The 18,635-nt window shown below is 41.8% G+C and overlaps 1 protein-coding gene across 4 annotated transcripts in view; it reads left to right on the top strand.

The window, feature by feature from the left end:
• Positions 1-18,635, top strand: part of LOC148400908 (uncharacterized) — a 54,539-nt gene that overhangs the window by 15,069 nt on the left and 20,835 nt on the right. For 2 of the 4 annotated variants that reach the window (XM_088372097.1, XM_088372098.1), the window contains exons 4-9: positions 1,090-1,139; positions 6,984-7,124; positions 8,633-8,778; positions 12,471-12,533; positions 13,164-13,266; positions 16,516-16,625. In XM_088372097.1, coding sequence (XP_088228223.1) covers positions 1,090-1,139; positions 6,984-7,124; positions 8,633-8,668 — 227 coding nt within the window. In that variant the 3' untranslated portion in view covers positions 8,669-8,778; positions 12,471-12,533; positions 13,164-13,266; positions 16,516-16,625. Of the gene's footprint in view, positions 1-1,089; positions 1,140-6,983; positions 7,448-8,632; positions 8,779-12,470; positions 12,534-13,163; positions 13,267-16,515; positions 16,626-18,635 lie in introns of those variants that run through there. The other 2 variants (XM_088372099.1, XM_088372096.1) reach the window with 2 other exon arrangements.

Genomic DNA, 18,635 nt, shown 5'->3' with positions numbered 1-18,635 from the left:
ACGGTCAGGTGGGGGCAGAAAAATGATGGTGCCTGACACCCTTGAGTTGATGGGGTGATGTCTTTTTTTCCTACACTGGTCAACCATTTTTTCCCCCTATTTTCATAATGATAATCCCCATAATAATCACTGTGATATATTGAGCCGTGATGTCCCGCTCAAGATATTTTGGCTTCTGATTTATTTATACACTTGAGAATAGTTTTATGATGGTTCCAGTTTGTCCGATTTCCAATTTTTTTCCCCATGTGGAAAAATCCAAAGCAATTTGGTGCCGATGCAAATGAGGATTATTAAAGGCCAACTCTCTACAAAGTAACCACTAGTCTGCATGAGCACAAATATGAACTGCATGTTGGAACCTCACCAAGCATCTGGGCCACAATTAAAGGAACATTACTGATTAAACATATGGACCTCTGTCCACTTCACAACTTGACAAAAACAAAACAATAATATGTCCTTTGTGGCTTTGAAAAGAACATTAAGCCTGATGAGGCTGGCGGCTTTTGTCTGATTGAAGTGCACACATTAAACACGCAGTGATGTGCGTGTTATGTATTTTGCGTTGGAAAAGATGTGATGGTTTATTTAGCAGGCTGGGATGATCCAAAATGGGAGGTTGGAAAGTTGAGGACTTGCTGTATGCTGAGTGGGCTGGCCTTAAAAACAATCTGTCGGTGGCCTCCCAGTCTTGACCTGCGCTACTATAATGTGCTACATAAGGCTAATGAACTGTTTTGCTAGCTAGCGTGTGTATGAACCCAAGTATAGTTTCACCAGTTGTTCTCGCCCAATATTTTACATTTTACTATCCGAGTATAGTGTCAAAGGACCCTTAAATATATATACATATATATATATATACATACATAAATATATATATGAATATATCCTTAAAGTATATCCTGAATTTGAAAGGCTAGTAAAATTCACTTAGCTTCTGCTCAGTGACGCAGTTTAGAGTTCAGTCGAAAGGTAGTATTTTGACTTTGTTTTACTTTTTTGTAGAAGTTAACTTTCCCTTCAAACTTGTCTGATTGTAAAGTGACTTTAAAAGCTCAACTAACAAATGTTTTTCTTCCTTAGACATTTTTGTTTTCCCGCCCAAAATGTGCCCCATCAGAGGTCTTCAAAGGGTGAGTAGATTTTTCTTCGTTTTACAGAGATTACCTTTTTATGTTATAGATTTACATCACATAACTTTAAAATGTGTCCATAGAGTTAATAGAAGTTTTACGAGTAAGAAGAACATTTGACCTCGGAACAGATCATTTTTTTTCCATGGAATAATCGGTCCAGAAAATGGTGACCAGAGGTTGCACACACACAGGAGATACTACAAATTGGTATAAAATAACACAAAAGCTGTGTAGGATTTGGAGCTGGGACTTATTGGAGTGCACCTGCCAGGTAAGAAGATAAACCACTGGAGGTCAGCATAGTTGAAGTTGCCAGTGGCGGTGTTGGCTTTCTCCTCTTCGTCAATCTGTGACATGGACCTCCACATATTGTATGAATGCACATTGCGGTATGAACAATCCGCTCCTAATTAGCTTGGCTTTTGATATGAAACGATGCATCATCTTCTCGCTAGGCAACAGCTGATTGGCCGCGGGCCGCTAATACCGTTTAGCCCCCCTCGCCGAGCGGCGTGGCTTTCATGTGAGTACATATTTCCTGATAAAACGCCGGCGGTCATAACTGGAACAAGGCCCCGCTTGACTCATCATACCCAGGCCCGACATGGCCGCGGTCCACTTGCTTTATTTATCTCTTACATCTGTTTCCTGCGTGCCGAAGCCGTTGTGTCTGTCTCTCTTTCCCGCTGCAAGTCATTAAGGCCCGCAGGTAAGATGGTCTTGTCTGCCGACAAGCCTTCAGCATCTGCTCCCGCCCGGACCCCGATCAGAACCAGGATGTTTAAAATGCATGTCCGACTGCTTTGTTTTGACTCGCTCGGAGTGCTGTTTAATGACAATGGACTGCTTGTTCTGTTCCGGCACAGTTTCTAATCAAACCTTTCATCAGTAATGGATGGAGGACCTAATTGTGGGTGTATGGCTAGGCTGGGGGGTGTCCCCCTTGTAGGCTTCAATTAGAGACCACTCGGATGGGGTCTTGGGTGTAGAAAAAGTCTTTGTTTTCAATTCTTGCTGCTGCTATGTCAGCACTGCCAAATATAGACACGCTAGCAAATAGGACACACTCGATTTTTTTTCCGTACTGTTTTGTGATCCTGCACAATCAGCAAGTGCAGTGTGAAAAGGGCTTTAAGTATCATTTGAAGAATAATTCGAAGTGAACCAGGAACCTTATTGGTACAGTCATTGGTCAAACACGAGAATTTTCCTGTTCAGCTCCTTGTTAGAGAACAGCAAGTTGTGAAAGTTGTGTCAGACGTGTGTATTCAAAAACTTAGTAAAGGCCAAAAATTGTAAACTTATATAAATGTGCAAAAAGATGCCATAATGAGACCGACGCATAATATTTAACCACAGGGGGCAGCAGAATACTCTGGTTTCCATTCCGAGTTCATTTTAAGGTAGCTCAGCTAGCTCCCCTCTAACTTGGAATGAAGAGCAGCGTCACACAATGTTAGCTGCCGTGCGCCATGTTACACTCGGCCCCGTGCACTGGGGCCTAATTAAAACACACTGAAGGCTTGATAACACTGTGGCTGAAAGTAGATCTCCTTAAGAGATACTTAATCCCGCTAAAGATTTGCAGCAGCTCTCCCGCGCTGCATCGCAATCAAAGCTATCAGTCGGGTCTCTAGTGGACTCATTACTGGATTCCACCAAACTGACACCCCCTCTTCCACCTTCAGACACCCGCTCCCCGCCTCCTCCCGCTCCCATTCGCCGGATGACCCGGGCAATCACACCTATTCTTATGACATTCATTAAGCGGCGGCGATAGACAACTAACTCACTTTTGTCTCGTCATTAATCATCGCCTTATCGGCGAGATGCAAACCTGTCACTGACTGTAGGTGTGTGTGTTGGTCGCAGGGCTCCTCTTCCTAACTGGAGCAAAGGTCAGGTATCAGGCATGGTGGTGATCAGGAGCGACTCTAAGCACATTATTCAGGTTAATGGATGCGCTTGCGTCACCCTCGTTGCGGCTATTCTTACGGCATTAGGAGACCACCTACCGCCAAGGAGTAAAAAAACAAAGACCTGACATGATAAGTTCAAGATAGTGTTTGTTAAATCTACAGAATGTTTTATTCCAGTCAATTAGGGAGGGGGTCTTGTTGCAGGTGAATTGGGGTCTATCCTAACCCAGTATTGGGCGCTGTCAACTGGGATAGGCTCCAGCTCACCTGTAAATGAGTGCATGGATGCTTTTCATTGGAGACATTTTTTAGAAGAGAAAAAAAAATACATAATAGATAAATAATAAAAACAATGCAGCTTCGTTTTGGGGGTTGGCGGCACTGGCCAATTGATGCACCGGATCGGATGGGGCCCACCAGTTTGCCGCCCGTGTCATAGGGGGGTGCATGGGGTCTCGGTGTAAGTGTTCACACGACTGCATTATCCGGCTGATTTAGTTATGACAGCTGGCGCCCGCGAGGAGCACAGCGGTTGGGTAGGGGAAAGAGGGTGGGGGGGGTTCGGTGGTGCTGGGAGGGATCGGATCACCCAGGCTGCAGACAAATGATGATGAAGAGATCACTTTATGGAACAATCTCCATAATATTTCATGCTCGCTCGGCAGCTCCCAGGCGGTCGGGGTGGGGGTGGCGGTGGGGAGGGGGGCTGCGAGGCTAACTGCTCCATCAATTGATTTGATTCACGGCAGCAGCGGACTACTCGTCGCGTGGAGTATTTCAAATAAATGACAAGCGCGGAAAGGAATGATATCTACATCAATATTAACCCTGAAAGGGAATAATGGATGCCGGGCTGCAATTTGCGCCGCATCCTGAGTAATGCCTTACGCGGCAGAAGGCAGGTGACGGAAGAGTTATAGCTCAGACGTTTCCTGTCCTTAACCCCCCCCCCCCCCCCCCCCACACACACACACACACACACAACTAAAGGAACAAGAACTGGGGTTTGCAAACTTTTTGGACTGGGGAGAAAATTTTCCAAGGACCACCCCAAAAAAAATCCAACACTAACAGATAACATAATATGATATAATAATGAAAGTAAATAAATAATAAATAAATAATCAACAAAATAAATAAACAAATAGACAAATAAATAAATAAATAGATAAATAGATAAATAAATAAATAAATAATATACACGCAAAGTGGTGGCTCACGGACCCCAATTTGAAAAGCAATGCACAAGCGGTTTTTATTTGACCTCGAGCGCACGCTGCCCAACCCCTACACAAATATACAAGCTACATCTCCCCCTCCTCCTGAGGCGGCCATTTATTTTCCTCTTTATGAAGCACATTACAGCCGAGGAGGCTAAACCCAAGTCGTCGCTCAGCCCCCGCCTCGCACAAAAAGCAGTTTATCAGATAAATCACCCCTGACCGCCTCGCCATTAGAGCGGCCACGGAAGTGCAGCTCGGGCACGTATGGCGCTAATAATGATGGCGTGCTCGCCTGCTATTAATGCGCGGACATGATGCATGCTTGGCTGCAGCGGCGGTTTAACATGGCTCAGCACTCTTAACCTGATCCCCCTCGCACAAACAGGTGTATAATGGATTCAGATCAGGTACATGGATATTTATACTGATTGTGGCAGGTGAAAAAAGGAAAAATAAAGCTTCAAATTGAGACAAGGATAAATGAAATGGCGGCTATGCAATGAAAAGCCTGTCTACCAAGTTTGCGTTTCCTTGTTTTCATCATTAAAAAAAGTTTTACGACTAGCGGAAAAAGTAGCTTGTTTAAGAAATGTATGTGCAGTAATAATTGTAGAAAAAAAGGTAAAGAAAGTTGCATTTATTTATTGTCATTGTCAAATGAGAACCACATTTGGAATTTTTGTGATTCTGTTTAAAACAAAAATCAATAATTAATTGAATTGGATAAATTAAATTAATAACACTAAAAAAATATGTGTTTATTGTTGCCATCCAATGAAAGGCATGTATCGGCAATTTAAAAAAAAAAAACATTTATATGGGGATATATCTGGAAATTTATGAGTTATTCTTTTTCCGTTTTAGAGATTTAAAATAATGGAGATAGCCAAAGATGTTCCGCAGACATTATTTTGCCTCACCTTATATGAATATTTGCAGGATTTTATATTTTCAAGCACTTTCAACATTAAACCTGCAGCATTTCGGTGTTTCCCTGTAATTTTGTCACCCGTGGGAGCTTTGGCGGCGGCACTGCACTTGTCAAGCGGCATGCAGAGAGTCGCTCATCATCCTCCTCCTCTCTGGGGCCTGCTTGTTGGTGTCACTTCCCATGTGCGGGCCTGCTAGTTCATGTCAGCCGCTGCAAGCAGGGGAGAGCCCGCCTGCTGTTTTACTTCATGTTTGGCTGCTCATGACGGGCAGAGTCACCCCCCCACCCCCTCCCCACTATAGATGTTATGACAGTTAACCACGTCGCCTTGGTAAGCGAATATGACGCAGGCGGCTTTTACGGCCGCTCTTCACAGTCTGTTAGCATGGCGTCCGGGTGACTGTTTTTTACAGCCCATAAATGGAGCGCCACACATATTTTCTGAGCCTTTAGGAGGACAGTCAAGAGACACAAATCGCCGGGGCCTTATTGTTAAAACAACGACGGAGCCTCTCGGACCAACGTAAACCGGAGAAGCGCGTTCCACCGCGCGTCACGGAGAGACGAGCAGGCGTCTTCGGTGACACACGATTCCTTCAGTTGCATAATTCAGCATCGGTTGTCATGCTACAGTCTTGCTATTGATGCTTTTCCAACCGCAAAACCAGGTTACTCTTTCTCGGTCCTGATCAGTCAGCACTCCACAATAACATTTGAGGGTACACAGCTCAAGATGAACAAAATAAATAACGATGACCTTAGTTCTGGATGCTGCAGTTTAATTCTTCAAAGTCTCCAGAGCTGCAGCATTCCATTTTCTCACTGCCCTTAGTCTCCTGTTGGATAACATTGGTTTAACATCTAAGGAAGTCTGGTTAGAAATGACAACAATAAAAATAGATGCTAACATTAGCTTGTTGTGCTGCTTTCTTAGCTCTGGATGCTACGATAGCTACCAGCAGTGCGTTTTAACTTTTGAGGAAAGGAGAAGTATCCGCAAATTATATGCTAACACTTTAGCCTATTGCTGTGCTTTCACATTATCGTACTCAACTCTGTCCCTTCTCAACCAAAAGGTTCTATCAAACCACAAAGATTGAAACTGCAAAATGAAGTTGGTTAGACATTGAAAAGTCTCTCCATAGCTTTGACCTCCTTAGCGACCTCATTGAAAATCAAGACGTCCTAACTGGCCAATCCCTAAAATATGATTACAAACTGATGCGACTGGTTGATTCCAGACCCCCAAAGGGCAAAATCAACAATCACCATACAGTCTTCTCCAAAAGCATGGTACAAAGCCTGCATATTATTTTCCCCACAAAACATGTAGACCAGCTGCTGTCTGCTCACAAAATAGACGCCCGCTTTGTTGGGAAACGGTGACATCGGCCCGTTACATTTATATTTTCTAAACAACGTGCGGACGGGCTGTACAGTGCGGCGACATCTGCGTGGCGTTTACTGCCCGGAGGAACAATGACGCCTCTTAGTCTGCAACACAACTGCTATTTGTCACTGTATGCTGATAATATTCATACGAGGGGGGGGGGGGGGGAATTGTATGGCCCTGGAAATGGATGTCGAATTCATCCATCCAATCCCTCGCCAATGAGTGATGACCACTGCACGATCGCCATGTTGATCGCGAGACGACAAGCGAGGCGGGTTTTACATGACAGAAGTTTTTTTTAACGGATAAAGAATCTTGTTTGTTATAAATGCATTCTTGGAATGTTACTGGTAAAAACACATGCTGCCTTTTCAGGGAGCAGAAAGTTCAATGCATCGTCTGCTAAGAGACAACGATTGGAGCATACTAACATTGTGTCAACTGTGTGAGTCCCGTTCCAAAAAGCAGCTGGATGCCCCGTCCACCACACCCTGCTTGCCTTCTCTCATTGGTCAGGTGGGTACAACAAGCATCACGCTGTCATTTTCCACCAGCTCAGCGAAAAAGTCTTTTACACTGCATTTTTTTTGTCCAACAATGTGTTCCATAGATCCACATGGCTTTGCCTTAGCTCAGCAATCTCTCCTTTCTTGTGGTCATATGGTTAATAATGGTACAGATATTGTTCTGACAGAGGATAAAAAAAAGGTCTGCTCCATAGCTTTGGAGGTTATTTGGAGAACTTTTTCAAGTATTATGCAATCGTCACCATGAGGTCCAAGTAGCACCCTGTTTTGTCGCTATTGCAGCATTGTGTTGCCCATTTTTTCTTACCGAGCCATAAATAATAAATTTATAAATAAATAAATATGACATGGCTGCATGGTACATAAAATAGATGGATAACACTGGGAAGATTTTTTTTTTTCCCACCACTGGACCATTCGCTGGATCTGGTGGGGCAGTGCCCCTAATGGGAAATAGTCCAGTGTTCAAATCAATGTGTATGCTATTTAAATAAAAAATAAACATCAGAAAGGTGTTTAGTGTGAATCACATATTACTGAACGGACATAGAGCTAGCTTAAAAAAAACAAAGGAAGAAAAATGTCACAAAAGCACATGTTCATGGCTACTAGCGTAATAGAATTCCCTTTTGTTGTCATAATGACACACCTACGTAGATTGATTCATAAAAATCGCCTCTTCATAGGACTTCTCTCCTTCCATATGTCACACTTGGCGGCTGTTTCATTTTGGGGAGCCATCAGACGGCTCACAGAGCCAACCGTTGAAAGTCCTCTAGCTGGGCCGATTCACTTGATTTAATAAACACTGTCTGCATAATGCATTGTGTTTTTATATCGAAGAAAAAACTGAGAAACAGGTTTTCTGGTTAGAATATATATTACATTTCATTCCAGTTCCTGGCTTCTGCTGTTTTAATAAAGTCAAAAGTGAGAGCAACCAGCCACAGGCTGAAGCTGCCTGGCATGATTCACTGACACACTTTTAATCTATGCTGCATAAATTAAAAGGTAGTCTATACAGAAAGATCAATACACGGTTTGTCAATGCTTGACATCTTTATTATCATGAAGCAAAAAAAATTGGAAAACTGGAAAAATCATTAAGTGTACTGTCCACATCATTTTATGGTGGTTTTGTTAATTGTGAGTGTAATAGTTAAGTGTTATGGAGGAATACATAGTTAGAATATGAAAATAGGCAACCTAGTATTAATGATCAAAATTAAATTAAAATTAAAATATTAAAATAATAATAATAAAATAAAAAAATATAGTCTACAATTTTAAAATTAACTAGGCAGCTAAATTGGTGAAAATGATCACCTACCTCCACATTTAGTAAAATAATACAAATGTAGAATAATTCGAAACAGTGCACCTTCTCTAAGAATACAATTTTACAGCACCGTTCTAATGAAGTTATTATTGTTTTTTTTGTTTTTTTTCCGTTTCCTTCCTGCTACTGCTGCTATGCCGTGGGTGTCCTGAGAAAAGAGCCTGCATGGAGCAGACCAGTATCAGCGGGCCTGATAACAAGATGGAAAGACTGAGGCCAACAGGAAGGACAACATTAAAGGATCCTTACCAAAGTTGCCACGGTTCATCTCTTTTCACTCATTGGAAGGCATCTATGTAACGAGGCAAGTAAAAAAAAAAAGTGTGTGCGCAGTCTAGTCTCATATCATCATCATTCAAACACATACAGACTGAAAAGTTGTTTGTTTGGGATGCACTTTTACTTCCTCGAAATTCGTTAGTCCAGTCAATAAACAATTCTCTCCCACTAACCTCATCATAATTACAGTAAATATTTGTATGAAAAACACATGTAGGCCAGAAATATAAAGCAATCTAATGACAAACAGTACGGTGGTGAGTCTTCTCTTACCATGTGACCATATTGTTGTGCCACTGCCTATAAAAATATAATTTCCCACCTTAATTAGGAAAACATATGAAGAGAGAATTTGCCGTAATCTATCCCCAACCTATAATAATTCAGAATTTTATTTAATTCCATGCCATATTAATCACAGTGCATTCTTTTCAGATTAAAAATTAAGAACAATTGTTGAGTTTCAACCTTTTACAGCATTGTTCTGTTTGAACATTGTTGTCATATCCCACATTGTTCGGATTAACGTGGAATGACACTCGAATGTTATCCCGACGCAGCACATTATTTTTGTGCTTAATTCAAATATAATTAATAATCCGAGGCCACCTTGCTGGAAAACAGACCTAATGGCTTCATCTCACAGGTGGTCACTGAGTGAATTATGGGACGGACCACGTGGATAAACACGTCCCTCCGAGTGACCCTCGCATGATGTTACTTCCGTCCATAAACACGGGGCGGCCGCGGCCATGCAAACACGCAGCTGTAATTAGTACCATGCACTATTTCCAGCGCTCTTCCAAACACGAGCCCCCCTCAGGCACCCCTACCCCACCACCGACCCAACAATCTCCTGCTGTCGCTTCCGTCTTGTGCAGATGCGAGGAGGCTCAAACAAATAGACGCATTTCCACCTCCGCATCCACTTTGCCTCGGGTTCCCTCGGCCGATAGCCACCTGTTGCTCGTCCTTAAATGATAACTGATGTTCGACCAAGTCTTCTTATATGGAAATAAGTCCTCCGCTGACATCTTTGGTCTCCACTCCCAGGAACTGTAAATGAGTTTCCTTTCGAATAAAAGATTGAGGATACGTATTGAAGCTAGAAATGCTAAACGTTAACACGCTAATATTAGCTTAGCCCTTTGATATCATCTCCATTTTGTAGCAGCTCCCCTCAAGTCTTCTCTTGAATCAACTTGATGTGTTGTTTGGACAAATGACAAGAAATTAAAAGAAAAGAAATTAAGAAAAATATATATACGCACATTAGCTTACCATTAGCTTGTCGTTATAATCCACACTCCTTTTTAATAAAATATCTATCCTTATCAAGATACACAAGTAATTACAGGAGTTCTTCATCTCCTCAATTTTCATTGTCGGCATATCTCAAAATAATTGATGCGTTCAATCAATGTGGCCTTGTTTTCGCAGTTTCCCGTCGCAATGGCGAAAATCTCAAGGTGGCTGCTGTAACTTGTGTCCTACTTGCTCTGTCTTTTTACCTTTTAAGTAAAGGCCAGCGTTTGCAACCTCAAACGACCGAAACGGTTCCTTTTGATGAAACCTAAATTAAACTCTGGCAATTAGTGAAGTGAAATTAGCGGCATTTAGGAGCATCCATTTACTTAATTAAAGTTAGATGATGAGAGGGCAGCGAGTGAAGCGCAATAGATCTGGATATTGGGTGTCAGCTTGAGCGCAAAGTGGGCCTCTGAAGGGGGAAAAAAAAGAAAAGGAAGGCACAAGTAAATAAATGAAGAGCGATGACCGTGTCGCCTGGACCGGGTATCGTGTGGAGCCTCCACGAGTGACTTATGAGACACCGGGCCTCTCATTACAATGCAGGGAAATCCAGCCCTGCTCAGCTCTGTTACTGATGCCTTAATGCATACACGGATGTACAACTGTACATGTGACGAAATACTTTTGAACCCTAAGAACCAAGACTACATGTCTGCAGAACTATGACGCTTGGTTTTAAAGTGCTGCTTCTCAAATTGGGATCCACGCAAACTGTAGCGGTAATAATTTAAAATAAATTACTGCTGCATAATTTACATATTGGGATGCCATTAAAAATAAGTTAAAACCAGTATGAACTTAATAGCCGAAATACAGTGAAAGTTTTAACGTAAAAAGAACACTTGCTCTACTTAAGTTAAATACAACTGAACAGTACTTAAAATATGGACTTGAAAATTGTACTGTAAGTAAAAAAGTATGCAGTTTAACTAACATCCAAGTACACAACTGATATCATGGTATGGAATGCTGGTGTTTAGACCTTCAAACAGATTGGAATGCCCCATAGCAGATGTCAAATAGATGTCCCAGGACATTCATTCAATCGCAAACATTTAGCATCCTCGCTAATGATTAGCCAAAAACGAACCTGTGTCCTTTGCTCTCGTGGCGCTCCTTTCTTCCCGCTATGAATAATGAGGGCCGAAGGGTTAGCTGCGGGTCACGCCTAGCTCCCCTCTTTTGCCGTGTTATTTATTCAGCCCAATGAGAAATTGATCACATGATTGCGTTAAGAGGCACCTGATTCGTTATAATCAGCCCGGTATTGGCAGGACTCGGGCCTCCGGGCCTGGCTATTGCATTAGTAGCGCTCGGGCAGTCATAGGTCAACCCCCCCCTACACTCGCTCACGCCGTTTTACAACTACCGCCGTGACCTTTTCACCACCACCGGCTAGCGGTGTATGACAGCGACGTATGACGCGGCTATATTAGCGTCCGCTTGACCACACGACAGGGGCGACGCCTCAGGGGACCCGTGCAGGAACGATGAAGCAATGACCCTGCATTTTTATTTATTGGGAGATTAGCAGGAATTTATTGATTAGGATACTTCTGAGAATTTATTTGAACCACCCTGTTTTTTTTTTTGCTGTTTTTTTTCTTTTCTCAAATGAATGACAAACAGTGTAAACGACCAGGTGCACTAAACTATTTCCCTCCCCCCCGTGGTTACATCACGTCAGCTCATTAATCAAATGCGCCCGCCGCTCTGTTTGCACTGGGCCACTGCTGGCGTGCTTGTTGATTTAACCATAACACCTCCACACATTAAAATGGCCTTGGATCCCAGTTTAAACTTTAGCAAAACACCTTGATATTAAAAAAAAAAAAACTGAACACTTTTTTTGCACAGGCTACTGCGCTGCAGTTAATTCTTGCATACAAAATGTATTTAAAAATTAAAAAATAAATACATAAATAAACAGATAAATAAACAAATAAATAAATTAATTAATTAAAAAAATAAATCACAGTACAGTGGTAAATTTTCCCTATTGAGGATTTACAACACATTTAAGTACCACGACAAAAACATTTCATAAATACGATTAGAATGAATAATATTGTCTTGGTCTAACCTCCAAAGTAAAATTGATAATAATATTCTGTATATAATTCAAATTTATAAAGTATATTGACATGTTTTACATTAGTATAATGAAATGTATACAAATTATACATTATATTTGTTTCTCTCTCTTTTTCTGGTTGTCCATGGGTGGCATCCATTTTGATTTCACTTTATGTCTCGATTTGAGTATAAGTTACCAAATATGGTTCCTTTCACTATAAATGCTTGCTGAATTCTGGCAGTTTGCGTCGTTTAATTTAATCTGCAGGTTTTTTGGGCTCGTGTCAAACTAGAGCCAGTGTTCTTTTTTTTTTTTTTTTCTTTTTATAGGAGTGGTAATTAAAATGGGAATGACGCCCCGCCACTGCCACCCGGGAAGATTTTCCACTTCTGGTACGCCATCTCCACACGTCGCTGATGCCTTCCTTTCAGACTCCCCCCCCCAGATTGCCAAGGCTGTTTACACTGCAAAACATCTGCATTGAAATGATTCCATTTCCCGGGGCTTGAATAAAATCAAGTCTCGGGCAAAACAACAACAACAGGAAGAGGGCCATTTTTACAATAGCTGTGTTTAAATATGTGGAGCCACTGGGTGCGTCGCATAGGTGGCGAGGGCTGGCGCTCAGCGGCACGCTGTTTCCACTTTCTCAGACACCGGGAGGAATGTCAACGACCCGAATAACAATGTGTGTCTTTGAGGAGGACACTTTGCTTTTCTTTCTTTGTGGCCTGAGTACACGCACGCAAAAAAGACTCAAATATTATTTAGATATACCAGCTATTCCGAAATTCTTTTTTGTCTTTTTGGACTTAAAGCCACTTTAAGTAAAATGAAAAGTCGGAGCGCAGATTTTGTATGGGAGATTGGGAATAGTGAAAAATGGAGTCCTTCAGCCAAGTGGAGACTGCGGGATATAATGTTGAAGCATTCAGAGCTAACCTTAGCGTGTGCTAATTTTTTTGTCATTTCTAGCCGCATATCGTTAAATGTGACAAGTAAGCTGCAGTTTTATTCAACAGGAGAATAAGGGCAACGAGAAAAGGGAGAAAGTCGCCAATTGCAGAGTGCGGACTTTGCCGTCTAATACTGGCAGAGCCCCAAGTGAAGTTGCATCAATTTAGGGTAAGCGTACACTTTTGTCATTTGTTTGTATCCTCAAATGTTCCAGTGTGACCACAATTTTATTCAACAGGAGATTAAGGGCAGGGAGAATTGTAAGCGCTGTGGTGTATATTATTCCCATGTCCAGAGTGAAGGCCCACCAAGCTGTTAGCATCCATTGGACTGTGTTTGCGCATGGAAAAAAACACGTTTCTGGTCAATCATTCGCCAATAGCAGCCTCTGTTTCACATTTGGCACTTTAACACACACTCACACACAGACATGGACACACTTTTCAGTGACAGTGACAAATACACCACTTCCCTTGTGCACTCCATGCGTGTGGATTCTTACATAAAACAGAAGTAGCAAAAGCGGCCAGTGTGACAGCTTTGATGACAGCAACTTCTACATTTCTGGTGGCTCTTGATGGATGCACAGTAGTGCGTTTTACCTCAAATACTGCTAAACATTTGTACAAGCCAAAATTGACAAATTGACAAGAAGCATGTTTCCACAATAATTCCACACAATTTTTTTCTCTATGAAGCATTCTGAGGTCCCAAAAACAAAAAAGTAATTTAACAATAGAACTATTCTGATTTTGTACTTTTACTTTTGACTGCTACACACTCATCACTCTTGTCGATGGCTTTTTGCAAAGCTTTTTGATTTTCACACTCTGCCGAAAAGACTTTGGAAATGTTTCCCAGCTGACACTTTGGCGCTTTGACATCTTGTGCACATGGCCGTGCAACATTCCTTATGGCTGCGATGAAGTGTTCACTTGACGGCCTCTTCAAACGTGTGGCACGATGTTAATGTTATTAACACAGTATTGTGTCTAATAGCAACAAAAGTGTTGTTGGGAAAAATGATCAAACACAAGAAACTAAGCTAAAATGTTTCAGATGGAGGATTTAAAAAATGCTTAAAAAAACATACAGCGATTAGAGAAAAAAAAAGTCTGCTGATGTGACTCATCATAAAGTGGATAATAATCATTCATTTGTTTACATAAAGACGCCTTTGATTGCTGAGTATGAATGGAGATGTCGCTCCATACAAATAGTATGTAAAGCTCCTAAATGTGTCTTTGTTTGGACCAATGACGTGCTAAGCTATTGTTATAGCGAGTTGCACAAACAATATCAGGAAAAATGGGCTTCATAAGTTAAAACAAAACATTCCAAGTTCCAAAAAGTATCATAAATGTTACTCAAATTATTGCCAGTACAACTAATAATATTTTTCTGGTGACTACAGTTTGACCCTGGACCATATTATTTTGATTTACATGTTATAGCTTTTATAGCTAATAAAGTTTTTATGTTTGCTACAGTGTGACCCTGTAGATTATTTATTACTATTTACTTTTTATTATTATTTGGGGGGAAAAAAATCATAATTTTAGTGTGGAATGTGTTGGACTTTTGAGCGGCTGCCCATTAAAAGCCAGTTCTTGTTCAAATAAAAAAAAATGTAGAATGATGTTTTCATTAGGTAAAAAAAAATTATAGTCACTTTTTTTGACGATCCGGGTCAGTAAAGCTGCAATGGGCCAGTTAGTCTGGCAAAAACGTGCATCATTCCCCCCACAGAGGATTCATTTACACTCCTGAAATAAATCAATTAAAAGTCGGCTTTCATACAGTATATACTTCTTGATTTAAGGTGGAACTCGACACACGTGCAACACAATCCGTTGGAGTTAACCTCAGCGTTTGGCCACGCGTTATGTCAACACGAGCCGGAGTGACTTCACAAACAAAAATGCTTACGAGCGCTCTTCCATTATGTATGATATCACGGGCAAAGTATGTAATGGAAACGACTTTTGGTCATGGAGCTCTGCGGAGGCACATGGCCGCTTTTGTCCGGGCGGGATTATCAGGAGCGACCGCTCACAAAAGGAAATGCTTGTGGAGCTACAGTAACAGAAGGATAAAATCAGCCATGTGATGATTGGGGTGACACATTTGTTTGGCTCTAATGAAAATAAGCCCCATTGAGGCGCATTCAGTCGAAGGGCCAAACGTCCCCCCCCCTCAGACACCCACCCTGCTCCACATCCTGTTTCTTTATCCTTCATGCAAGCGGCAGACAGATAGCAGCTCTTAGGATATTGTGGCAGCCAGCTCATGTGTGTGTGTGGCTTAATTTATCTCAAGAAATGATTACAACTCCAATCAATTAAAATATTATAGTTAGTGAACTATTAATTAGATTTTTCTGCAATTAAATAAATGAAGGAATTAATTTAGAAATTGAGAAATACATCCATAAAAAAGGCTTGTCTCCCCCGATTAACTGCAAATCCTGAAAATTGTTCATTAAACGTACAAGCTCAAAATAACAGCTTCAAACCAAAATGGCTGACTTCCTTTTCAATTTTCGGCATGGCTCTTTAATTGGCAAGTTTTCTGATATATATTTATTTGGCCTCTTTCATGCATAGCTTGTAGAGTCGCTTTGTTTAACATTGCTCAATAATTCACAATTATCTTTTGTTTCTAAGTAAGGGAAACCGGCCCGCCCGTGCACAGACAGTCCATATCGGTATTCAGACCCAGCAGCATGGCAATGATAAAACTTCAGACTTGATTATAAAGCCAGAGCCTGATACAAGGGTTTGATCCCACATTGGGCGGCTGTGACTCACCACATGAACACACACACACACACTCGTACAGTACACACATTCAGTCACTCCCAACACATGGTGAGAACATCCCCGGCCGAAAAACCTGCCTGGGCGTATTAGCCAGGATGACTTCAGACTCTGTGGACGCATCCAAAAATCCAGCCAGCAAAGCTCTGGGATCAGACGGGCTTGAGCTCACAGTTGAAATGCACACGTACAAAGTGGCAAACATGTCGGATGGGCAGCGAGCAGCTGTTGTTTCACGGCTAGCGAGGAAGCTCACGCACCATCGGAGAGTGCAGCTGGTCTCAAACGCAGACCTCTGACTCCTCGATGATGATCTGAAACATTGCTTGCATGTGACTTCGGATTTAGTCTTTATTAAGCTCTGTTGGCACAAGAATGTTGTCGTTGAATCCCAAAAGTCAAAGCTAATGATTTATGTTTTCACTAATGTTCTGACATGACACTCCAGTCCTCGAGGTGGCAGTAGTAGAGAATTACAACTTTGAAGTGGCGCAGTTTGTGCAATTGTCCTCAATATTATGGCATAATTTTTTTTGCTGATGATATTACAAGCATGTTGTTGATGGTATTGTGTGTTGCACGTCTCTTGCTCGTCAAGGCGGAACCCACCCACTGTGTCCAAGATCCCCACCAGTGCCACGACAGTGACAGTAATTTTAACCCAGCCGGAGCAGGCGGTCCCCCCGGAGGTGGGCCATTAAAGTTCAGGTGAGGTTAATTACAGAGCATTGTGAGGCCTGCTGCTGCGCACCGGGGGAGGCGGCTGGTTTGTTGACGCCTCCGATTGACGGTTCGGACATGACGCGACACCCCCTTGACGGACTTTATACTTGAGTAGCACCGGGCATGAGAATATACTGAATGTCATATTTATCTTTTTTCATACCAAATCCAAATTTATACCAAATGATTATAAAACATTGATGCCATGCCCCGCCCACGTTACATTTGGATTGGGGCCTGAAGCCATTTTAAATAAGCAGACCCCCCCCCCCACACACACGACAAGGTTATAGTAACGCAGGAAAGGAGCTCCGAGTAGCAACAGGAAAAGAGTGCACTCCACATGTGTTTGAGTAAGGATGAGATTATATTGGATTAAAGGAGGATTTTTGCAATGCAAATGAATGCACCTCCGAATCGATACGCCCTGTTCGACTCAATATACAAACTAATTAAGAGGTAATACAATCAAACCTGAATAAAATAGATTGCAAGGCCCGCTCAGAAAGAAATCCAATCAAAGCTTTTTATGTGAATAGATAAAATCTAAAGCGATCTCTCTTTGCAGGAATAATGACCTAGGCTTTGTGTCCATTTAATAAGGAAAACTTGTCTTAAGAGCCCGCGCTCAATGTGCATATTCTAATCAATATGAACTACATAGGGGTTTATCTATGTTATCTGCTCCAGACCGCTAAGCTAATTAATGTTTTATCGAGTGTTTTAACTCAATTGTTTCGCAAAGTCAAAGAGGTTCCGCGCTCTTTTCCGCGTGCGGTCGGAAAAGAAGCCGGACCTTAACTCCGCAGACATTTTCTTTTGGAAAGTTTCATTTAAACTTCTTTCCTGGACCACTGGAATCATACGGATGTGGTAAATAAGTATTCCAGTATTTGACAATATTGCTCTACAACGACCACTTTTTGTTGCTGTGGACGAAACTGAAGTTTTCTGAAGCTTTGATTTGACAATCCTTAATTAATCCCGTTAGAGCTGTGATTGCTTGTGACCTGATGATGTCATTTTCAGTCGACAGCAAGTGGCAAAATGGCCGACCCCTAAAAAAAATGGGTGAATTTCCACAAACTCAATATTAATCAGTTTTGTTTTGACTGATAGGGGTACATACAACATATTGCAAAGACAATTTTGAGGTCAACTTCCCTTTAAATTTGTATTTGCTGTTCATACTGATAATAATTCCGACTTTTGGTCGACGCTGTCAGGTATTAATAGAGCAAAATTTCTATTATTGCACTTGTAGCAGCAACTGTATAATACGATATAGTTCTCCACCTAATGAAGTTTGTTCCCAAGTAAAATAGAGGCTGGTTATTGCCAATAATAATACTTTAATGACCAGTTATTTCCAACTGCTAATATGTAGATTTGGCCATAACTTTGCCACCACTGTTGAAGCTCCATTTTGCTGGAGGCTGTTCCCCTCCTCCATCCTGCTCCCTCCCAACCTCTTCTTGTGCTTCATTCCAGCTGATTGCTCATTTTCTAATGCTAATGCTGCTACAGGCCACAGCTCGGGTTTCTCCCCTGTCAGCCGGCCACTGGGACTGTGGGACGGCTCTAATGGGCTCTGACAGGAGGGAACTGATCTCATTCAAAGGGGATTTCATATGTGGCATGAATGCGAGCACGCTCAATGGACATATTAATGCTCGTTATCATTCACGCATTTTGTGGCCATTCATAAAGCACCCATTTTTTTTTCTTTCCAAGCGTCATGACTTAAGGGTGAGCGGGCCTATTCTTTTCGCTGCCTTTTAGATGTCACGTCAAAAGGTGGCAGTAAATAATAACATGGTGGGTGTTGTTTACAATTCGATTGCATGCCGGCAGAGAATAAGACAAAGGTCCATCCTGGTCACAAGAGACGCCAATGTGGGATCAGGCAGTCAATATTTAGCCTCCCTCCATGCGATTTATGGCTGAGGCGGCTCCCTGTGCATTCAAAGTATTGTCTGTCTTAAGAAAAAGTGA

Source organism: Syngnathus floridae, chromosome 3 (assembly GCF_059516105.1).
Source record: "Syngnathus floridae isolate MCC-2025c chromosome 3, RoL_Sflo_1.0, whole genome shotgun sequence".
Classification (NCBI taxonomy): domain Eukaryota; kingdom Metazoa; phylum Chordata; class Actinopteri; order Syngnathiformes; family Syngnathidae; genus Syngnathus; species Syngnathus floridae.
This window is presented reverse-complemented; position numbering and strand designations above follow the sequence as displayed.